Source organism: Falco cherrug, chromosome 1 (genome assembly GCF_023634085.1).
Source record: "Falco cherrug isolate bFalChe1 chromosome 1, bFalChe1.pri, whole genome shotgun sequence".
Taxonomy (NCBI): domain Eukaryota; kingdom Metazoa; phylum Chordata; class Aves; order Falconiformes; family Falconidae; genus Falco; species Falco cherrug.
In genome coordinates this window covers 115,639,259-115,664,791 of record NC_073697.1, presented here as the reverse complement: position 1 = coordinate 115,664,791, position 25,533 = coordinate 115,639,259, and the positions used below count along the sequence as shown (strand labels likewise).

Sequence of the window (25,533 nt, the reverse complement as noted above, 5' to 3'; positions counted from 1 at the left end):
GATCCCTATGTGTCAGAATTCTAGTATCAAGTGAGATGGACAGATTAACCACACACTGTTTACGACTTCTTTTCCACCATCTTGTTCTGCTGAGCTAAATAAAATTGTTGATTCATGTGGGTGACCCACATGAACTCTTAAGACTTCTCCTGCATAACCACTGCCTGGAAGTAACAGCCTATATCTTGAATTGTGGTTGCTTACTCCTAACTAGGAATATTACTTTGCACTCGTCCTAATTTCTGAAATCATTGTTAGACAATTTGAACGTAAGTCTGCCTTTCAAACAGACCCCTCTTACCACTGCTAGCTTTTCTTCCAACTTCCAGAATTCATTCCTTTGTCTTTCTCCAAATTATTATAATGGACTTTGAATTTCTACATTAAAAGTGGATTGGCTAACTTAGATAAAGCAAAACTGAGTAAGACAGATTTGCAAATTAAAACTAGAACAAACAGTATTCAATAAAATTATTTTTTTCATGTTAATTTAAATGGAAAACAAGGTCCATTAAAGCAAAAGGGAAGCAAAAGGGAAAAAAAAACAGAGGAGGAACAATGTGAAGTGTGCCGTGGCTATTCTGCAGCCTATATCTGCTCAGCAATAAAGGTTTGAGTCTGATGAAGACATATATAACATGATGTCATTACCAGTTATATTCTTCACTAGCTGCATCCCACTTTATGTCCAAGCCTTTCCAAATTCTATACCTACAAATTCAGACTACCCCCTTTTACTCATCCTTCACAATATCATACCTTTCTGCCTTCTGTGTAACTCATTCTTGAATATCAGATAACCAAAGGAGTTGCAGTTTGTTCAAGGTAGTGTCTGATTAGGTTTCTTACCCATATTCTTATATAACAACTGTTGGAATTCTTAGCACTCTGATTCCTATAAAATAATTCTTCCTTAGACCTTTTATGCCTCTTTCCCAGAAAGACCTTGCTGCCACAATTGTGTTCTCTCCTTCCCTTCCTCTGCCATCTCAGCTTTATATTCTTCCACCCCAGTAACAGAAGGCTACCTGTTATGCAATTGGGACCTATTGAAAACTTACATACAAACCTACATATATTAAAATCACCTTCACAGGCAGCAATACACTTTCACTGTACCTCCGCAGTAAAAAAAAGGATACAACTAACACCCCTGTTCTACATTTACAAAAATTCAACCTAAGAAGTGAAAGAGATGGTTTCACAGCACAGGTCAAATCACTGGCAGAGCTAGGATTCACTCATGACTTCTGCATGACTACCTACCCTGATTCTTTGACAGAGGTGTATAGTTTCAGTTTTGTTAGAACTAAAATAGAGGCTTACCTTTGGATGACTTCCCATTCTTAAAGTTGGGGGTTTTTTTAACTGTTTCATCTTTATCATACAAGGGCAAAAGTAATTAGAAAACAGAAAAAAAAAAAAGGCTAGCTGCACAAAAATTCTCACATACAAAACAGATACCATATTGGACACGACACAGAATAATTAACTGTATTAAATACCATATTTTACAGTTTCTTCCAGAACAAGTCAACAGATCTTCAGAATAGAAAAGATCTGGCAACCTAATTAAAAAAACAATTTTGAAGCATTTTTGAAAATGCAGTGTTCAACTTCTCTGTTCAACACAGGAATAGCAGATGAGATCAAAAGAACCATCTAGCCCAAGATACTACTGTAAAAGTGCCCAATAGTGGACGTGTACTACTACATTATGCTTCTCTCATTTCATTTCTATAAAAACTTGACCGAAATCACAGAGAACTACTGCTTTCACATTAATACCTCTGTACTTCAATGTAGGTTGATACATACAGAACACACAAAGAAACAAATCCTCTGCCCTGTTATTTTTCTTTCCATCCTAATATTTCAAAAACCCATTAAAAACGTAAACAATTTATGTATAAATTATGCAAAATTGGCCTCTGAAATTTAATCAGAAACAAACAGCATAAGCTAATAGCTTTAAAGTGAAAGTTAGTCATCAATTATTTAATATATTCTATTTAAATAATGACACTGACACAATACAGAGACATACAGAATTATTTTTATACATCTGTACAGAGAAACATGGCAGGCAGGAAGAAAGAAGAAAACCCCAAGAAACTAATTTAATTTTGGATCGAAAAATTTATTAAGTATTTAAAAAGGCACGCCCAAGACAACGCTTTTGACAGAAGTACCTTAAATATCCCCATAGGCGTATTTTTTACTCTAGAATTCAACACTACAGTCATTACTTAGCACACTCACATCAGCAAATTCCAGTCTATTGCCACACATTCAGTCTCTAATACTATAAACTGTTAATTCATGAACTTACTAACACTCAGCAACTACAACTCACCATCTGAAATTCGGGAAGGGAGTAACAATCCTCTTCTGCCTAATTCAGCCAGAGCCAGGCATCCACCATGCCATGCATTGTCTGTTTCCTGGAAACTAATTTTAGAACAAAGACAAGTTCTGTTAAAACTAGCCTTCCCTTTTCAGATTTCATTTTTCATGGTGAATTCCTAACATTTTAAAAGACACATAATCCAAACCAGCATCTGTTTATCATGTTATTAATCCTGTTAAGACTTCTAAAATATAAGAATGACAAGTTGAACATGTTTTCTTTCCCTTTCTGTGCAACATAAGTGCTGCTATAAACACGATCAAATAAGCAAAAAACCCATTTATCAATGTAAATGTAACCTCTGTACAGAGGAGTACAATACCTGAAATTCATCCCGAAAAAACAACTTTCCAGTACACTGGCAAAAGATGCAGATTTACAGCACATACCCAAAATAACTAATGAATTTAGTGCCAAACACAGTCCTTAACTAGCACGAGAGGTTCAAGCGATAGTTCCCAATAAACACATTGTACAAGCTTATGCAGTAAGCAACAGTGGTGTTTATCCACCTTTAAAAAACCATAAAAAGAGAACAGAGCAACCTATGGTAAACACAGCAAAGAATATCAAAAATGGCACACATTTTTTGGTGGACTGGCAGATATGGGATTGAAAAGGGGAAAGGTTACACATTGCATGACTAAGCGTGCAAAAAGTTCATATTGTATTAAACTAGGGATAGGAATCTAAGAATAAAACGTTGAACAGACAGACTAGGTCATATCAAAGCTTCGTTTCTCCCAGTATCCTGTCTCTGACATGGATCAACAGTAGATGTATAGCTAAAGATGAAGCGTAAAGGATCATTCCCCCATTAGCCTCCTCCTAGCTTTGGCAATCAGCCACACAGAGACATCCCAAGCCAGAGGCTGCAGCTAGAATGTCATATTTAATAACCTCTGATGGGACTCTCTTTCATTAATTTGTATAATCCTTTTTTGAACTCCCTTTACACTTTTGGCTTCCATAACATCCTGTGGCAATGACTTCCACAGTTTAATTATAATTGCGTGAAAACATACTTCCTGATGCTTCCCAGTTCTTGCATTATGAGAAAGAGTGAACAGTAAACAATTACTTGCTTTCCCTCTTTCATATTTATGATTTTATATCTCTCCATTATATCCCTCTACTATTTCTTTCCACTTGGAAGAATCCCCATCAGTTAAATCACTTTTCAGTGATTCAGTTTTGTTCTCTCTTCCTTTCCTAATAACATCTAACATTCCATTTGCTGCCTTTTTTTTGACAGCTGCTGAGCACTCCACTGACATGTTGACAGAACCATCAGTGACTTCAGCATCTCTTTCCTGAGTAGCAATAACCGTTTTACAGCTAGGTGCATTTTTCCCTAAGTGCATTAGTTTGCATTCATTAGACATTGTATTTCGTATGTTATTTACTGTCTAGTTACTTAACTTAGGCTTATATAACATTTTCTTTTCTGTCACCTTTAGTTTTCATTACATTAGCTAACTTCAAACTATCAATTGATTTCCTCACCCCGTTGTTCATCTTTTTTTCAGGATTCTTTAAGAGCATGTTGAACACCACAGTGCTCATACAGACCCCCGTGGAACTGTGCTGATAATCTCACTACATTGTGAAAAACTACCGTTTAGTTCTTCCCTGTCTCCTTTCTTGTAATCAATCTACATGGAAGGAATCCCTTCTTATCCCAAGATACATATCTGGTGAGAAACTGACTTATTTTTATCTTGGTCACTAAATATTTAGTGCAAAGAATATAGAAGAGATTCCCTTTGTCCTTGTCTACATTTGTTCCCAGGTGCTTCTGAAGAAAGCAGGTCACTCAATTACTAGTTGGATTACTCATCCCTATGACTTGAAAAACAAGGAAAGAAAACAGAGTGAGTACAGGTCTTTGAAGCTCCAGGGATAATTGAGATCAACAGCACCTCTTAAATTAATCACAGTAACAGTGGAAGTATCGGCTAAGTAGATACTTTCCTTGCAAGTTTTTAAGACTTCATACCTCTTTTTTTTGATGGGTTATCCTTTGAGCTGGTATTTTAAATTTGTACTCACAACCAATATGAGAAAATTTTTTAAAACCAAGTACACCTGAGTGACGAACTGAACATTACCAATATTTTTTGCTGTCAATAAAGGAATTCTTTCTGTTATTAGCTTAATCTAAAACACATATTTAGAACTTAAAGCTCAAGTACCCAATGCAGACCTGATGAACAATTTGATATAAAAAAAGCATGATAGTTGTTTAATAATTTAGCTCTTTACATGCTCTACATGGATACAGAAACAAGACATCCAACAATAAAGCGCATCAAAAGGACATCCTAGCAGCTCTATGGGGCCAAAGCCATGTCCCAGCTAGCCCAGAAGCCTCTCTCAGACATGGCCAACAGTGCAGGCCTTGGGTACGGTATAACAACAAGCACACTGCAACACTAGCCAACACACTTCCAAACTCTAGCAGATCAGGGACAAGTTTGCAGAAAAGGAAAACACTTTTGTTCCAGCATACACTCCTTAGCATCTACAACATCCTGTGGCAAGAAGTTTTTAGAGTTTAAGTCCATGCTGTGTGAATAACTACCACCTTTTCCTTGGCAGTACCAAACCTGCCACCTGATACTTTAGTTTGCTTCATTTCCATGCCATTCATGATTTCGTAAACTTCTATCATACCCCATTTATTTATTCCTCATGCTTCCTAGATCTTTTGGCCTCCCCTCACATAGAGATTGCTTCTTATCTCTGGTGATCCTCAGAACCCTTCTGAGTATCATTTCCAGTCCTACTTTGTTTCTGAAGATGCAAACACTCAAGACCTAAGCACACCAGGAATTTTTAAAGCAGCAAGTTAAGGTGCTCTTTTTTTTAATTATTTTTGTTTTCCCAAAGTTCAAATTCTGTCCTTCCATATTACTTCAGAATGGGGTCAAGGTGTGCCTTAGAAGATTTTGAAATGTGGGAGAAAAAGGACAATAAAATTTAAAGATTTTTAGACCTATCTTCCTAACTGTTGTTCTCCTGTTTCATAAGCAGACATGTTTCAGATGCATGTAAAGTGTGAATAAGATTTTTACCTAAAACAGTCCAACAGAGACCCAATCACGTCATCTGCTAATTCTTTTGGAAGTCTTCCAGTTATTCTACCAATTCTATAGAAGTTAAAAGGAGAAAAAAAAAGCATATAGTGACTCATCAGTACTGCATTTGATGAATAAGTCCTATAAAAAATTACTGGAAATTTAAAATAAGATATCTGACTTCAAGATGACAATGCGCTACCCTAAAACATTACCCTAAACCAACAATCTCAAACTTGAAGCAAAAGCTACACAATAGCGAACTTAACACAGAAATACATTTTTTAATGTGGAAGAGAAAAAAAAACCAAACCACATCTTGAAGAAATGCTACTTTACCCTTCGAATCAAGTCTTACCCAGAATGTTTATTTCCAATCCTATCTGAAATTTTCCTAAAGACTAGGCCAATTTCATATCAGAAAAAGATACAAACATGGCTTCATACCATAAGCTGTACTAAAGCCATCTGAAGCATGAATATTGACATTACACACAAATTATCAAACACTGATTATATCGGACTGTATTTCTATGTTGTTTACTTTATTAGTTTAGAGTAACCATAAGAAACCTACCCTTTTGCTGCAGACCACCTGACAATAGTGTCTTTGTCTTTCAGTCCAACCAACAATTGCTCTGCAGATAATTTTATTTAAAAAAAACAATTATTCTCAATTAATAACAGGAAGATATCTTGAAATGTTCAAAATTCATTTTCCTCTTAACACAACGGCCTCAGCTGAAATAAAATCATTTGTATCTAGATTTCTTCTATTAGTCACAGAAGTACCACTTGAAATCAAAAAAAATCAAAATTGTTTTCTAAAAGAGAAAATCTGGTTTGAAATTTTAAGTACTGTGGAAGACTTAAGATGGAACTTATAGTGCTTCTTTCAGTGGTTCATTAAACTATTCAGCTACAAAATCTTCTGATGCAATTTTTGCCTATTTATTTACAGCACACCCAGCAGCAAGCTAGCAGAAGACCTGCTCTATGATCACATACTAATAAAAAAATGCTCTTCCTTTGATGCTGCCACAGCTTAAAAATTTCAGCCATAATTCTTTAGCTTTCATGTAACACAATTTTTTGTGTTGTGTTTCATTAAGAATTTTAACTCATCCTTCCATCTGTGAAAGGTTCAAGATATCTCTTCATTATTACTGGATAAAACTGGTAAAATGCATTTCAATAACTCCAGCCCCCAACCCCAAAACAAATGCTACAGTACTGAGTTTCTGCTTGAGATGCTGAAATCAAAATAATTTGACAAAAATATAGTATATTTTAATCAGTTGCATAGACTGAAATTTTATAGTCTTCCAATTGTTCACGTTAGCACAGATACCCACATGACTTTCTTAGCCCTATTACATGTTCTCCAGTATATGTTTAATTTGCAAGCATTAGGGTACTTTCTGTCCAGTTTTAACACACCTACAACATTTTCAATCTCTCCTGGAATGTCATATTCCTCTTCATCAGCAGCTTCATCAGCAGCAACTGGTATGATTTGATTCTGCACAACTGAACCCTGAGCTTGCAGATTGGCAGCCAGAGAGCGACAGCCACGCTGGTATCTGTGCAAGAAACAGACACAATTAATTTACTTTTCTGATTTGAGCTCCAGCTGAAATAGGTACATACTGTCATAAAGCCTGCTTGTCCAGTTCCTATACCTCCCAGTGCACAGCTCTCGAGTTATTTAGTGGCTGCTTTAAAGAAAAGGGAAAAGTATCTCATTCTCCTTCCTCCTGACCCAGTTGTCTCTTTTCCAAGGTGAGAAGAGCTAGACTATTTAAATGGTTCCTTTTCATTATCTCTCCCTTTCCTGTTTCAGTATAACCTACTTTGCACTGCTGACAATAGGGAGAGGCAACATTCCCATGCCCTAAAAGCCTGTCCAAAAACAAAGCAAAAAAAAAAAATCAACTTATTAGAATGTATTTTTTAAATTTTAAAGCTAGCTTAGTACTTTCTGACCAAGGTGCAGTCAAATATTTAGCCTGTGGTGTAGATACATTCTTACAAAAGCTATACTTTACATGCTAAACTGACTTTTGCCATTGGGCAAGGTACACTCTCCACCTAAAAAGAATTTTCTATGCCTAAGGACGTTCTCAAAACTTGGTAAAAGAAATACAATAAAAATAGTCACCAAGGGAGCCTGCAATTTTAAAATATCAGTGCGAGAAATCTAAAAAAGAGTTTGCCTTCTGGCAATAAGTAAAACCAGACACCAAAACCTGACTAATATGCAAAACGAAAGTGGGATTGCAAACCACTTTTCCCCTGTGAACTTTCTATGGAATCAAGGTAGAACTATGTAATGGAAAAACTTATGTTCACTCTTACAGAACTGTATTACATCAACTTCAGTAACAAAAGTCACTGTCTTCCCATCTTTACTAAGTTATGCATTATATAGGAATAGGCTTCGCTTGTGTAACATGCAACATGAACAGTCAAAAGATTTGGCTTGTCACAGCACTAGTTTACTACCAAAATTGAAAAGAAATGCAGGAAACTAAACAGTGGAAGAAACCTACTTTTTCCAAATCGTGCAAATAAAGAATATGTTCATTCCCAAACAGCACATGGATTTTTTTCTTTCTTTCTCTTTTTAGGGGAGGTTGGGAGGGCCAAAGACCAGTAATCAAATATATGGGTTTAGATATTTTTAAGTTTTTTGATTGCTTTTGGATTTTATTTTTTACTGTTTCAGCTTTGAACTAACCTCCATTTTGCTACCTTCGGTTTCACAAATGTCAGTCCAAGTCGTTGAACAAGTTTCATCCCTAGCTTGCGAAGAACCATCTGATTGCTTTCTGACAGCTTGCAGTTATCAAGACACTCAAGTACAGTAGCAGCTGTAAAAGAAAATAAATATGCTAGAAGAACTTTTTAAAAAAAATATCTCAGTAACAATGCTTTGTAAAGTTTTGAAAGTTCTTTAGAAGATTTAGATTTTTAAGGTATTACTGAAATGCAAATGCCTTATTACCTACTTTGTAGTAGCTTTGACACTGGTCAAATAGTGGTGATATCATTCACCTACCAACAGGAAGGATTGCTTTAAGGATTACTTTTGACTATAAAAAATATAATGATCTAGATTCTTAGAGTATTTATGCCTCTAACTCTCCCTGGAAGTAACATGTTGAAGTATCATTTGGGGTCTAAGAATTTTCAGTAGTCTAACAGAACCATGAGTCAGAAAATCTAATTCATCTGCTCTGCAGTTACTTTCTGCATACTAAGAAAAGAGTTCCCTTTTCTCATTTATTATTTTCAGGCAGCACCAACTTAACTCCTCTGGCACAGAAATTTTAATGACTATGAATGCCCATAAACATTTAGACATGAGAAATAGTCTGTGTGTGTGTAAACAATCAGCAACAAAACCTTTCATTTGTGCACATCAAAGGTAACAAAGTTATTTGTCCAGCAAAGTAAAAAAAAAAAAAAAAAAAAACCAAAAAAAAACCACCCAGACAAAAGGAGAATCTTGGATTAATTAGTATAAAGTTCCAGGATTCAAAATTTTCACAAGGAACACATTCCTGTTACAAATAAAATAGTCCTTTTACATTTTGACCCTGAAAGAATTAACGATTGATTTGAAGGCTGATCATTAGTTAATAGAGACTAACAACTTGGGCTCTGAAGGACCTGTCATTCTATAAGCACTGCAAATATGGAATCATGCTGCCAAAATATGCTGCAACCTCTTGCTCCAGTCTTGTATTAGGGTTTTCAAAATTCTAAGACATCAAAGATTCAACAATTGTTTCAAAGTCTGGGAAATTGTAGGACGTGACTTAAAAATCTCCTCAGGTTTTGGAAAGCCTTATGATTTATCCTGACATACTAAAATATTAATAAAACACAACAGGCAGACAAAAAGGTAAAGCCAGTAATGACTATTACTTTGATACTTTCCAGCAACCAGCAAACGTTTTGCACTTGTAAAAGCTAGAGAGACTAATGGTTTAGGAGGAAGAGACTGCAGAAACATCAATATTCACAGATAGAAAAAAAATTAAGAATATATAAATACAAGCCTCTTCCAAGTCCTGCCAACTCTTGAATTGCTAAAATATCTACAGAGCCATGCAAATAGCTTCAGGACTAGTGCTTATTTTTAATTTAAGTTCTATGTTGCAAAAGATTTTAAACAGTGTATTCCTTTGACGTTTGTCTAATTTTTTCCTATTTTATTCTGAGATCTGTTAACAAACTGTAATAATTAAAAATCTTTGATATTTTTTGTCTCTCGTACTTTCTTATCCCAAACAGTTTCTGTCTGAGTATTTGCTTCTCAGTCGTGAGCATTCCGTCTTTTATATAGTAAATGTATTCATTGGTATGCCCCTCATTTTTTCTTCTATTACCAGAGCCATAGCTTTATAGAATATCCTTTCTATATACCATAGACCAAAACGTCTCATTTTACCAGCAAGGTTAACATTGTGAGCCAAATACGTTCTTTTCATATTAATTATGACTACTGTGTTGCACAGTTTCATCTTTCGGATTACATAATTCTGTGTTATACCATATTTCATCTAGCCTATCATTCTGCTTATCTGGCAGTCTTAGTACTCTTTAAGCTTCCACAGTGCTGCCCATTATTTCTATGCAACAACATTCCTCAATATTTTCTGTTTCTTCCTGACCAGCTATGCAGCACATAGGCCATTCCATTCTGTCTTCACTATCTTATCTCCGCCTTTACCCATATCTCAGGTATTTTTTAAGGAAGCATCTGCATCTCAGACTTAATAACTGGGAGAACAAAAGTGTTTCCAGCACTAGATCTATGAAGTTTCTTTTTGGAAGTCAAAATAATTCCACTAAGTGAAAACGTAAACATTGTAAAGTGATTTACATCATTGCTTGATTCTTGTCAACAGCACAAACCCCATTTCTGGGGCTCTGATACACTGCATAAAACGGACAAGGTCTTTTGCTGTGTTTTGTCATTAGCCACCATCCTTCCCTACCTCTCTTTAATGCTATCAATAAAAAACAAACTAGTATTTTGCAGACAGTCTTGACCATATTCCAGGGTTCACCATGAGATGAATGTAATTCCAGCATGCAGCTACACTGTTCAGAAACTTCCTTGCTCTCCTTTTGGGTACCTGTCTATCCCTAATTGCATCCATTATAATCTCTTTCCACTAAAAGCTTTTTCATTTTGACAGCATCACTACACGATTCCAGCTGGGTCATCTACACAGCAGGTTATTGATACTTGGGTGCTTATGTTAAAACTTGAAGATTTTCTGCAAAATTTTCAGCAGTAACATCTATAGAACCAGTTCCTGTTCTAATGAGTTTTAAAAAATATTTTCTACATCTTACAGTTTGTGTGTTCTGTGTTCAGCTCCTGTATTACAGCAATAGCCAATGGGATCACCTGCCAAATTCTTTGGTAAGCTGTTCAAACACAGCATTCCCCAGTGGTGTCTGCTCCTCCCTCACTGTCATCTCTTCTTTTTCCCCCCCCTCATTTTGCATGCTTTCTAACTTCCCTGTTGATTTCATTCTTTACAGTACCACTTGTCATCTTTCTTTCTTTTTTTTTTTTTATTGGAATGGCTTTAGAGACAGAAATCAGGATATTACAAACTTACCATATGGTAAACAATCTTCTCTTTTGCCATGTTTAAATAACTGTGCCTACAATTAAAATAGGGAAAAGAGACATGAAAATATAAAGAGTCTAAGAGACAATATATCAAGCATGTAATTCTAAAATGACTTTTAATGTTCTTGCAATAATCTTTAGTGTTTAATAATTTAAATAGCATAGAATGAAAAGAATCTTAGGGAGCAGTTTGCAGTTTTACTACTTTGTAAAGTAAGGATACTGTAAACGCAGCGCTCTCCTCCCATCCATACAATCACACAGGCCACAAATTCAGGGAGCCAAGTTGGCCAAAAAAAACTCAAGAGAGAAGGGAGGGCGGCGGGCAGGGAACACAAAAAGAAGAGAGTGCAAGAAAGGAAGGGAAAAAGGGGGGAAAAAAGCCACTAGTTTTTAGCCAGCTCAGCCTCTGAACCACCCAGCTCAGTGCTTGGTCACACAAGCTCAATGCAGGTGCAACCACAGCAGCTATTATCTCCAACAGCTCACGTTGCTTTGAACCTCTAAAAAGTGAAGCAGAATGTGTAGAACGTGAATAAAGGTAGAAGAACCAGGAGAACGCTGTATCCTCTTTGGGATTCCTGACACTGAATGCCCCAAACTGAACAAGCCTTGATCATGACTTGGACACCCCAGCGCACAGTACACACCAACCCTTTGGTCATCGCTGAGAAGCAGGACAGGCAGACACATGTGAGCAAGCTGTTATTAGTAGTAACCGCACACTGACAGACAGGACGCAGTACAGGCTCAACTACTGAGTATTTTACTCTGTTTCTCCAACAGCTTTTGAGAACTCCATATTAAACAAAACCAGTTACAGAAATCTCTGAGTGCAAATCTGCTACAAACATACCTCCAACAGGCAAACTTTAATTCCTGAGATGAGGGATTTAAAGAAGCAAAGAGCAAAAAGTTTCCAAAACAATTTTATATACAACCAAATAGCCCAGTAAGATGAAGACCCAAGCACTACAGTGAAACCAATGGACTACTAACACCTGACAAAATTGTTACACATGGAAAGTTTCCCCAGTTCACTTAGTATGGTTCAAAACTACTGTGTTCAGTTGCTTATTTTTCTTTGTCATCCACCAGAAAAAAAAAAAAAATAATCTTCCTTAATAAATATGCCTAGGAGTTGAACAAGAACAGACTTACCTTAAAAATATGTACTTTCTCACACATACCAAACACACACATGCCTCCCATACTGCAGGTGTGGTTAAGAGCAACAAAGGCAATAAAAACACCTTTAGGCTATGTACCCATTCTATTTTGTTTTGTTACTAAAGTGCATTTTAGGATCCTAAATTAGCACTTCTGATCAGCCATACTACAAACTGTATAGGAAAGTTTCATAATAAATATCGGATTATTTAAGATTTTTAATGCTTTCATGAGTAACTAGGCAATTGTAAGGCTTACTTCAGTAATGCTACAGAACTGCTTCAGACTCAGAAGAACAGCTAACAGAAATAACTACCAACACAAACAGTATAAATACAGCATAGCTTTTATCAATATACCATATCAGTATCCAAAACAAAAATATTTCCAACTAACATACAACAAATCTGGTTGTATTATAAAGCCTGAAGAAAAGATGACAGAAAATCTGCAAACCTTTGGTATAATTGACAGAACTACAGGACCTCTAAAGTTTTTCTACCTCTGCTGAAACATGCAGAAGCTCCTCTCTTCATCACTTTTTTCCTGTGTTCTGCTTTAAAAAAATCTATCAAATGGTTTCTTCACAAAGTTTGCGAGTTTGTAGCAGATGCTAGGAGACACTACAGCATTTCTGCAGTGCCTCATCTTCACAATTACTTCTTTCTGTATAAAAGACCAGTTAAGAGCAAACACACACACAGGTGGCCTCTAAATTATTAGGATTATATTCAAGCATATTCAAACAAAACACAGTATAATGCCTGAAGCAGCGATAATGTAAAGAAACAGCTTTTTAAATATACCCTTGGGAATGCTCCTGGACAAATGCATTTGGATATCTACACTCACACTTCTCAGAATACTGCCCAGGAGCTCCTGCAATAGACTCCTCAGAACATCTACATGTTTTCAGTCTTATGTAGTTCCTAAATTTGGCACCTTTCTACAAGTTTCTCCATGAGTTTTCACATCCTTAAGGCCAAATTTGAATTCAGTTCTGACTACTCAGGAAAAACGTAACTAGAAGGTACCACCTCGAAGCAAGATGTGGGAAGAAATTAACCAAGACACCATCAGGAAACGACAAAACTCTTCAAATATTACACAAGAAAACTTTAATGCTTTTCTAGAAAAAAGCAAGAAAACAGCCTCACACACCTATGAATCCACTTAGAACAGTGAACTTGACAAATTCCATTTCACAACCATTTCTATTATTTTCCAAACAAAAAAGTGAAACATACACTGTTTCCCTACAGCAGTTTCACTGTGTACTTAAAATAAGCTGGTTTGGTATCTAATGTTCAACACAGAACATCTGTTCTCAAACAGAATGCAAGGATTTGTAATATCCTTTCAGATGTTAAAATCATCACAGCAACTGCTGTAAACCAATTGAGATGGATTAAGGGATTTTATTTTATCAACACAAGTTTTTAGGGGAAGTAAAAATTAACCAAAGAACACCGTATCTACTGTGTTTAAATTAATAACTAAAAATTTGCCTTAATATTTACATAGGTTTTGTTCAATAAAATACATTACCTACTGATTTTGGAATGAACACAGCTGCAAATGCCAAATGTCTGAAAGGAAAGAAAGCTCTATTTGCACAAAAATATACATTGCAGGTCAGATACAACCCTCTACCAGACGACTGTGTTTCAGCAAGTGATCCACCAGGTATTTCTCTGTATCAAAGAAAAGTTCAACAGCCATTTTAAAACTATTTTTACAGAAGTAAATGGGTAATAGTCGAACTGTTGAGAACTACTCTACAGGTATTCAACACAGCAGGAAATCCAGTATCTGGGGTTTTTCTCCAATTGTAGAGAAGTCAAGAAAAGAAGTTTTCATTACTTCTTTATGAGTCAAAGCATGCAAAAGCATTCCCAAGCCAAAATTTCCCAAACTTTTAAGCTTGGTAGCTATATTGTCCACAGGAAACAAAAGAGGACTAACTGATGTTGGCCTTTGGGGTAGTGGAAGGGGGAAAGGGTACATAACTTCTTCCAGCACATGCTACAAACAGTCACACATGTAAGGCAAAGCTGCTGTCTCAGAAAAACCTTGCAAACCTAGAGCTTACAGGGGTTATACTGAAAAGTACATGATGCATGAACAGAAAACCTGGAAAAAAAAAAACCTAGAAGAGAAAAAAGGATGAATCGCCATTACAATATGCAGCTTAAACTTCCTGCCTTGAAGGAAGAAAAACATCCAAGGCACACCATTTCAAAAAATCTGATACAAACAAAATAATTAATAAGCTTGGTTTGCCACCTGCATAGACGTTTTAGTGTCAGCAACTAACCATACTGAAAGTAAGGAGCCTGCCTGTTAGAGTATCCAGGCAATCAAAGTTACGCCATGGTCTCTTCACTTTAATGAGGACATACAGCATACAACAAGTTACCCAACCTGTTGAACTGTTGAAAAGTATGTGACTCCATCTCTTATAAATAATTAAGCCACCTACAAATTAGAGAAAATCAGTGGTGTGCAAGCAATGACGACTGTCAAGTCTGGTTTTGCTTTAGAAATAGCATGGTGCAAGGAAAACAAAGCCTAGTTTCTTAGTAATCACAGAAGAAACACACCACACCTTCCAATTGTCTGCATAACCCAGTTTAGGCCCGACCTTCATGAGATATATCAATTGGGATCATCTCCAGGACATGTTCCCCAAGCTATACAAATCACCATTAAGGGTGGCCTGACTGTTTGGTAGCAAGTGTATCTTCCTGCCGAGCAGGAGACACAACTCTGAATCTACCCCCTGGTTGTAACCAGCCCAGTCAGGGATCGGGGAGGATAATTTCAGCTCTGTGGGAAGAGCAGAAAATCGTATCTTTCATTACTCTGGAGCACCCCCTAGTAGTCACACAATATCCAGGCCCAGGCAAAGCTATCAGCCATCCCTGCCTCCAGGCCAGATGTGGGGAGGTAAACAAGGGGAGGGAGGACGTGCTGTCAGAGTAAGTTCACTGCGAAGCAGAGAATATTTAATGCATCGTATGTGCAGCTAATGGTAAAACAGATCACTTAAATCCCTTGTTCTTACTGTGTCTTCAACGCAAATAGTACTCCTTTGTGGGTCACGTATCTGCCAGGTCAAACCTCCACACAGAGCCCAGTTAAATGGGTGGCAAAAGGAGTTCAGTTTTCATGAGATCTTCAGTTAAATTATCAGCTGAAAGTCTAAGAAGTTTAGACTAACACACAGAGATCCAACAGAAACAGCTCCTTTCTATCTTAACAAGATTATCCAAAACCCCAGATTTTAAATACTTAGAAGAAAAAAAAATAATAATAGCAGCTTGAGACAGCACTATATGCTAACAGGAAAAATGACCTGTCTTACTGTAACAGAACTTCTGAACCCTCAACTAACCACGGTACTTCTGGTGAGAAGGAAAGAACTGGGAAGTATCAGACAAGGCCACATTAGAATACTCTGTGGCCATGCAGAGAGGAGATCCAGGATAACCCGAAAGAGGTCAGTGCCCTTGGTACCTGCAGACCTAAGAATTTTTTTCTTCTTCTTACATCAACACTGCTTTTTTTATACCTTTATCACAAAACCACTAAGCAACAACACCTTTTTAAAAAAATAACGCCAACAGACAATCCTAGCATCTCTAATTCTTCGAGAATGCCAAAAATATTGAGACTTGGGAAACATTCTGTTTGGAAATAATCTATTTTTGTGCCTCTGGGTCTGAAAGAATAGACTTAGAGAGTTCTTTCTTCCCTGGAGCAAAATTTACATAAGCATGTAGCTATTGCTAAATAACTTTTGCATTAGAGACAGCTCAGGGAAATGCCCTGTTCTTAAGACTCTCGAGTTTCATCAGATCACTGTGTAGGGCGTTTTATTTTTTTTAATTATTACTCACACTTGTATACTGAATCACTTATAAAACAAATAAGGTTTAATAAGTTTCAATGCCCAAGGCTACCTCAACATGATGACATCTCTGTCACGCAAGAACTGGGAGTGCTACACCCTGCAGCAATAACTAAAAAGCTGTTTGATATAATGGCAGGTTTAAAAGCAAACCTCCAGACCAAGAGAATTTAAAATGCAGATTCTTGAAACAGGTTAGAAGTTTCCTTCAAGTAAACAAATGTATAAAAAAATGTAGTAATTTCTAATTAATCCAACATTTATAATCCTTCAGATATACAAAGTATCCAAGCATAAAAGTGAATTTAATTCAATACTGCAACGTTAGTTGCAACAAAAGAGGGCAGTTTTAAAAACCAAATCTGAAATACTGTAAGGAAAGATTCTTGCTAGTGCACACCTGTTGTGAAATGATATATTACTGACGACAGGTGTAAAGAAAAAAAAGAAAAAAGCATCAGTGGAATTAAAATATGTAATGCAGGCTGCGTGTTTCAACAAGAACCATGAAACAGTAGTACTTGTTCTACACATAACGCTGAGTTAGATTAAACAGTAGCATACCTAATCACCAAGACTTAAGGCCACGAAGAGGCAGATCAAAGTGCAGCAACGTCGAAGCACTCATCGTGTACCTAACTTGCAGTTTCAGTTCATTGAAATGCAAGAGTTTCACGTCTTTTTCAAGCAGTTTTGCCATGCCAATTTCACTACAAGCTATTTCCTAAATGCAGACCATAAGCAGTATAGTACCATAACCTGACTGAAATCCACTGTTAGGGGGCAGCCCTAAACTGATCTGATGAAGTGAAAGATTTTTTTATCCCCACCCTGGTGGGTTACATCCCCGAAACCTGCCGCTTTCCCAAAAGCTGCCTTGCTGTACTGCCTGGACACTGAAAAATGGTCTTTTTTTCTCCTGCTTGTTCAGTGAGAAATGGCCAGGCAACTACAGTTTGACTCCTGAAGTAACAAATTGCTGGAGGAATCCAAGGGCAAAGAATTTTGAGCTTGCTGACACAAGTTTTAGTTGTCTCTCATAGGATGTGTTCTGCTTTACACACTTAGCAATTGTTTATTATGTTTATGTACAGACTGCTAGAATCTTGGCTGTTTCAGAGAAAATGTTACATGTAAACTTGTTTTAAAGACTGCTTTTATTTTCAGCAGATATTTTTGGTTTAATAACATTCTGTTGTTACAACTGTGTTACAAAATTATTAATATTAAACCCTTGAAATAAATATTTCCTATGCCACTTATGTATGTCTGTATACACATACCTACATATGTATCATTCTGGAAATCTTTATTCCCTAATGATATAATTCATTGTAGTAACTGAAACTAAAAATTGAAGACTGAACACAAGAAGACTTTAAAAATTCAGTCTGCTCATACCTACCAACTGCAACAGGTGTTACGAGCTGTAGGACACAAATAACACTGGGCTGATAAATACCTTCTCCTACCTCACAGAGGAGAAAAGAAATCATATAAATGCAAGAAGGCAGGCTTCTGCTTCCAGGTATATTGTATCACGTTCTAGTTTCGATTCTACTTGTTAAGTATTCACCTGTTTCGCTTAGTATGCACTAATGAACAGGTGGATAGAGCCAAAGCCAAACTCAAAGGAATTATGACAAAACACTAATGTATTATACATCCTACAGGTCTCATCATGCATGCAGAATGGCAGTCAGTCTCCCTTTCCAGATCTGACAATAAAATGATGAAACATCATTCTGTCTTTTGAAACATACTGCAATGCATACAAATATTGCTTCCTCCTGCTTAAACAGCAAGTCCTAAGTCATTCTAAATATAGATTATTTCTTGTATCTTCTGATTTGGAAGAGCTGCTAGAGGGGAAAAAAAAAAAAAAAAAAAAATGGAAAAAACCCCACACAAAACAAAAACCACACACCACACACACTTGTTCCAGAACTTTGCTTTGATGTTTAGTAACGTACGGCATACAAGTCCTCATAGCAATTATTTTAAAAAAGCTGCAAATTTATGCAAATTACAGAAACTCATACAAACACCAGCAAATCCTTAAACCTGTGCAAAGACTGTAAAAAAGCATGTCATCTTTCTTTGCTTGCACTACCTCAACTCTGGTCAACAACAAAAACAAGAAGGACCGACTCCACCCAGCCACACAAACTGTCCCGTTCCACACAAGTACATTTGGACATCAGTAAGTGGAACAGATACAAAAACTGTTATTCCGGTATTTCAAAATGCACACCAACACTTTTAAGGGTGTAAAATTGCAAGAAAGCTTTTATAAAAAGATATTCTTATAATGTACAAGAGGAGTGCTATCATATAGTAGTGGTTCAGGTATTACAGATTTTTTTCCATGCATAGTATATAAATTTTAAAATCCAAACTAAGAATTCAGATCTTTTGAGTCATAAACTATTGCTACTCCACAAGGTAAGGAGCATTAACAAAAAACTTACTCAGATTAGCAAGCAAAAACATGGGAAACGGTGCATTTTTTCAGACTATTGGAGGACACTGTCTAACAAGTTTAGTATGCCTTATTAAAACTAATGAGAACAATATTTCAGTTGAAGAAGAATGGATGCAACTTTCAAGAATCACTTGCATTTTGGTTACCAATTCTGTAAAGTCTAGGAAAGACCACTACAGTTTCAGAAGCCCAGCCTCTTCATTTTGTACAGTTCCAATTTCTTAATTTATTTCAAGGGTTTAGTTCAAAGCAGAAGGGAAAAAAAAAAAAAAAAAATCAAGCAAAACCAACCCAAAGTGAATTATGAAATGACTACTGATGCACAATCAGATATTTTAAAGCATTTTTGAGAGTTATTTATCAGTATCTATGCTGGCAACTTCATTTGCATTCGGTGATGACAATAATACTTAAAGAAAATATACATGCACAGGAAGTTACATCTTCAAAACTGTTGTGGAAGAAATTCTAGCTGTGTGTTATCTTATCCTTTTTTAATGAACAGGAACATCTCTGTGCATTTGCTATTAAAGGTCTACCATAGCAGATCATAAATGCAATTATCTATCTTTTAAAGGAAAAACAGTATTTACCAGGGCCTGGAGCATGCCATTCGTAACAACAGTCCCCTCCATGGTCTGGAAGGAGGATTTAGATAACATCGAAAGTGTCCAGTCCAGGAAGTCTGCCATCCTTTTTTGCCTGACATCAGGGCGGACAATAAATCTGTGACAGAAAAAAACCAAAACACTTCAGTTACTAACATTATGACTCAATGAAAACTAATTTTTCCTGCTATCCAAACTAGTTGCAGTTCCTAAAAACAATTCTCTAACTGATATTTTCCTAGATCACTGAGGGTGAGAAGAATTCAAACCATCATATGTTTAGCCTTTCTGTTTCTGTGCAAGGCTCTGACCCAGAATTTCACTTCCACTTCAAAACAATATATAAACTTGGATTCTAGAGATTTGTCATCCTAATCGTAAAGCAACAAAGTTTCCAAAGGTCCCATGTAAAAATTATTTCCATTAGAATTAGCAAAAAAAGCTGAAATAAGTACAAGATTCTCCACCTCTCTCACTAAGAACAGCTATTCTGCAAATCTGAAAACCGGTGCAAATCAACAGTTGGTCCCTACTGCACTGTTATCAGCCAGGCCCGTAAAGTGTAATCATCAGGGTGCTTTTTTTTTTTTTTTTTAAATATTTAAAAAGGTCAAACACCTGTTATTTAACACAATGGATGGGATGAGGGATGCATTTTTACCCATCTCAAAGCCAAAGAGGTTCACTACTTTACTTCCATAAAACTATACGCAGCCACCATCAGTGCCAGCCAAGCTCCAGATAGGGCACCTGCTTCTCTTATCCAATTTAGTATTCTCAGCACCTAACAATCAGGGGCCTGCTGCAGCAGAGATTCAGGCTAAATTAAGAAACTTTGTTCTCAGTGCAATCAAAGGAAACAAGGTACATGGGAAAGCCCACAAAGTACAATTCATAGCGCTTAAAGAAGGATGCACGCTGAGCCTGTATCAGGTTACTTTATACATCTACACGTTCAATGGGTAACTGTACCAAGCGCTAGCTAACAAGGAATATTAAATACAGTCAACACAGGAAACTGCGAGCAGACATACGATCACCTGAATTGCCTTCAAAGTCGTTATCTATTGTGCTCAGCAACAGAACAATGAGGATTTGGGGAGGGGTGGTTTGGTTTATAACAGAGCAGCAAGGAGAAAGCTGCCTTTTGCACAATAGCGCAGGGAAGGGAAGTAACCTGTGAAGCAGATGAACTGGTTCCTAGAGCCTTTCTCAGCCCAAAGGAGTTTAAACCTTACCTTCTCAAAGGAGTGCCCTAACCTCCAGACTAGAAACAAGATAAGGATAAGCCTCATCTCCTCCTACTGCAACCAAGTCACTGAACAGACAGAAAAGAGAATTCATGAATCAAACTCCAGCTCCTTTGCCCTATGAAAAGTAAATTACTTTGGAAAACAGGATGTCTTGGGTCTTGGCATTTCTAAACTTCACTTGAAATTCAAAAACTCCTTAGAGCAGGAACCAGAATCCAGACTTCCTCTTCCTCCCCAGGGAGTTTCCGACTCAGCATGTTACAGACTTAGACTCCTGTATCTTATCTCTCTGTCTGTCCCGGGACTTCTGTGTTCCTGCCTATCTAACAGTCTAACTTCAAGAAGATGAAACAGTGACCTCATCTCAGAAGAACTATGTTCGTTCATTGAAGAACTGGTTTGGGATGTGAAAGCAGTGAATTCAAGTGCATCAAGGCCATGAGGCCTTGGACCCAGATCCTCTAATTCCTGGTGAAGTGTTTTAATCATTAAGCTATTTTGAAAATATGTTTTCATAATAAACTAAATAACTATAAGTACACTAAATAATAATTTTGCTCCCATTACAGCCTTACACAGCTTGACACAGCTGCTACTAAAACCAGCTTAATGTATTCTATCACCTTATTATGAATACATACTTTTAATAAAAACTAGTTCAGCCAATAAAATGGAGGTGAAAAGAACATAACACAACTGCTAATAACACACCTGCATAGTACCCTGCATTAGGATGCAAGGCACTTATGAAATCCCCCTGAAATCCAGGGGTGAGCACTGCATGAACACAAGGTTTTGCTGAATGCAATGCTGTAGTCAATCACATTACTATATACACGCTTCCACTAGTAATTTAGTTATGCAGATACCCTGGAGTGCAAATGAAGTGCAAATTCAATTAGTATAACGTGATGAAAGCATCTTTTTAAATTACTGTCATCCTTACTTGAGAAGGCTTCCAAATACTGGATGTACCTTCAAAAGCCTACCACAGTTGGTTGATTAGGGTATTTTTCTGGGATTTTAGAAAGCAAAGAAGATAAAGGGCACATTCAGACACATATGAATGCTCAAGAGTAAATCATTCTATGTCACACGTTCACCTTAAATCCTCTGCTTCCGTCAACTTGTGACAAGGCAGATTACTAATGCAGATACTTGAAAAGCAACTTCCAATTATCACTTCCAAAATGCCTGCAAAAACTAATTAGGATAAGGAGACAAACCTACATTCTCTCACATAGAAATATGTAACATGCAAGATTATTAAAGACTATTCAAATGATTCATGTATTCACTTAGATTTTGCTCTGAAATATTTCAAAAGAAATCAGAAAAGTACAGGACTAGTCACCAGAGAGCTATGATTCTATTCTCAGCTCCTTCATGAATGTTCCACATGACACTGTCAGTTGTAAAACAAAAAAAGTGTTTGTTTTGTCATCTGATTCAGAACTGTAGCATTATACTCACTAAATACAAATTTCTAAAGCATTGAGTCCTGTGACTGAAGGTCAGAATAATTTTTAAGTAAGTACAGAGTTATTTCCCCAAAAGACAGTTAGGATCTGCTCCAGTAAATGTTACATTTAACAACTATTTTGATACAAGTCATCCCACAGATTTTGTGCCTTGATCCAGAGAAAAACATTTAACACCGATTCTATTGTTCAGAAAGCTACCCGCATCCCCTATCATCATTTCATCTTCCTTACCCTACAGAGCATCTGCTTCTCAAAACTACGTTGGCAGAGCCCTCTAGTGTAGATATAGTATATGCAAGCATAAAGATTCAGGGGGTTGCCTGCTTTAAAAAGAAAAAAAAAAAGAAAAACCAAAATGACAAACTGAGCTGACTAAAGCCCTCTTCCACTAGAATATATTGGAATATGTACTGTAATATATATTGGAAAAAGAAGATACATGTGTACTAGCACAGTTTATGGTCTTTGGTTTCACTTGTGATGCGTATGAAAATAAACTACAATCTCCAGAAACGCGCTAAGAGAAGAAAGAAGAGATACAGAAGTTCGTTATTTCAAATTTATAAACAACCCTAGCATCAGTATTACTGAAGTGATGCAAAAAATGCCAGAACAAATGCACCTCTGTCACAAATTGCTCAGTGTCTGAACACCAACCATGTAAAACAATGGGATTTAGAAAGTTCCATTATCCTACACCTGTTTCATTTGATGAATTACTTGATAACAATAAACCTAAGAAAACAGATTGTTTTCTGGAGGAGAGATGAAGAAAATTACAAGAGTGAAATTAAGCAAATAAATTCTAGCTTTACTATTTCCTATTACATAACTGAAATACTGTTAGGAAACATCAAGCCATTAATATTAGATACCAATTCTCTGTTTACTGTGCAACACACTGCAAAAATCAGGAGCAAGGTAAATAACTGTATCTTTCCAAAACTCTGTAGCACGAACGGGTCCCTAGAAGGCAACCTGAACAGCATCCTGATAAGAGTGAAGACCTGTATCACTTGTGATGGATACTGTTTCTCTAGCAAGCAGAAGAAAATACAGTATTTTCAATATGAACACACTACTGGATCTGATTCAAGCAAGTTTAACATCCCACATACAGTTGGCAACTTCCAGTCCTCCCAACACTATCATTAGTAGTATGTCAGACTAAAAAATGGCAGGAGAAATGGGAGCTAGATTTTTTTCTTTTCTGCCAAGAAGCACGAAAGAGACTTACTTCGAAACCAGTACAGCAGCTGCATCTCGAGCCTTATCACTGACAACCAAGTAACACTAAAGATAAAAGAAAACTAACTGTAAAAGAATTCATACATGTAGATTTAACAACTACATAACTTTGTAAATATTAGGTAGTATATTCATGTACAATGACAAACATTATGAGTATATAAATTATGTAATTATGATGATTACAAAATGAGCTTAAGATTAAAAAAAAATTAAAATCCCCATTTAACAAACCATATCTCAGGCAAGAAAGTCTCCCTTCTAAAGTGTCTTTCAAAGCAAGTTTACCTTTACTGAAACCTTAACTTACAGTCATATTTGTGCTACTACATGCCTGCAAGTGATAAGCCACTGATGTGCTGCAAGTGTCAAATACCTAAGCTGTTCAGGTATTTTGGGGGAGAGGGTTGTTTTATTCTAAGGCATGACAAGTTAGCCACTTTGGCTTATGCCTAGTGAAACATCATTATCTCTGTTGAAAATTCTTCATGCGGTCATAGCTTCCAATGCTACTTACTCACCCTGATCAAACACTAATTTCCTATATAAGTCATCAAACTTAGCTTGCAGAAAAAAATAGTAGTATTTTCAAATGCTAAAAGCTGTTAATGTAATCAAAGACACACATTCATATCAGATAGTCATAAAAAATATATTACTTCAGGGAAAACAAGTAACACTCATCTGACACTAAAGCAGCAAAGAATATGCTGAGATTCCAAAACTATGGAGAAATTTTTTAGAGATTAGGTACAGAAAATATGGACTTTAATATTCTGAAAAGACAGTAATTTATTACATGTTGAAAGATTAAGCCTAAGAAAAATACCACAGGTTTGAAAGTATGACAAGATGTATTATACTTACTTTTGCTATTTTAAGTATGCGATCCATTGTTGGCATACGAGCATGCCCTTCCTCAGAAATTATACTTCCATCAAAACGGGCCAGATCAAAAGGAATCAAGCATATCATGGAGAGCCATAATAAAAGCATGTAACGAGTTTCCCAAGTCTGGAAAAAAATGGAAAAACAAAATGTGTACTCCGTTTTCTGGAGTATATTCCAACAAAGTACCTGGAGCACAAGCTATCCACTAGCTCCAAGAATTTCCAAAGTAAGATGACAAAAGAGAAAACTCCAAACCTGAATGCTCTGAAACACCACAAGAGACAGAACTACAAGCGATTCCAAAAAGGAAAATTGTAACAAAATTAACGGACCCTCTCCTCTGGACCTGAGATCCAGATAAGTTTATTTTCTTCCCAAAGGAAAACTGATTGTTGCAATTTCCCTTGTTTCTCCTTCCTGCAGCCCATTTTCGCCTCCAGTCACAAGTATGAGAGAAACATTTTCATCCTCATTTCTTACGTATTGCTTTCATGGGTTTACTGAAACAACTTCAGGTGTGTTTTCAGAGACAGACAAGAAGGAACTTTCAAAGCAGTACAACTACATCAACAGCAAAGTGGTCAGAATTTATGACGTTCATTAGAAAATTAATTTAGAGCAGCAATGCAATTATTGTCTTCGTATCCATGATTTCTGCTACTTATAATACATGATGATCTCTCTTAAAATTCAGCCTTATTAAAGCCTTCTGGAATTATTTTTCCTTACTCAAAAATATATCAACTACAGTATCTTGGAATTGGACTCGATGATCCTTATGGATCCCTTCCAACACCAGCCATTCTACGATCTCAATCCCTGCTTAAAAACTCTTTGCTTACATAATCTGTCAAATCAGAATTCCTGCACAGAACATTCCCAGCCAAATAAAACTTTAAATCAGGACACAGCATGAAGTGGTGTCACACTGTTTTTCAAATCACAAACAGGTAAAAAAAAAATATCTGAAATCCTGTGTTAAGTTTTCCACATCCAGGAATATATTATCAACAGGAAGAAATCCAAGTGATTTATGCCTATTGCCATAATTGTGCAATTTTCTCAAATCTTCACCTCCCTCCTTTCAAATGAAAAGGAGAAAAAAACCCAAACCCCCTCACAGATCTGAAGACAGATGTTGGGAGACTGGGTAACAATAAAACACTTCATGAAATTAAAAAAAGACAAGTAACTATCATCTTCATTTCCTCATCAAAATAGAAGTTCTCGTGCCAACTTTGACAAAACTCAAAGGTTTAAAAAACGGCCTCTTTACATTAAGAAATAGGAATAAATATGTAAAACCTAAATACTCAGTTTCCTGTGATTTTA

The 25,533-nt window shown here is 36.5% G+C and overlaps 1 protein-coding gene across 3 annotated transcripts in view; it reads right to left on the bottom strand.

Moving 5' to 3' along the window:
• TBCD (tubulin folding cofactor D) overlaps positions 1-25,533 on the bottom strand; it is a 129,600-nt gene that overhangs the window by 98,723 nt on the left and 5,344 nt on the right. For all 3 annotated transcript variants that reach the window (XM_055722629.1, XM_055722637.1, XM_055722620.1), the window contains 9 exons: positions 24,178-24,324; positions 23,300-23,355; positions 19,311-19,443; positions 11,136-11,181; positions 8,231-8,363; positions 6,931-7,073; positions 6,068-6,128; positions 5,488-5,562; positions 2,357-2,451 (listed from right to left, as the gene is read on the bottom strand). In XM_055722629.1, coding sequence (XP_055578604.1) covers positions 2,357-2,451; positions 5,488-5,562; positions 6,068-6,128; positions 6,931-7,073; positions 8,231-8,363; positions 11,136-11,181; positions 19,311-19,443; positions 23,300-23,355; positions 24,178-24,324 — 889 coding nt within the window. The remainder of the gene's footprint in view (positions 1-2,356; positions 2,452-5,487; positions 5,563-6,067; positions 6,129-6,930; positions 7,074-8,230; positions 8,364-11,135; positions 11,182-19,310; positions 19,444-23,299; positions 23,356-24,177; positions 24,325-25,533) is intronic.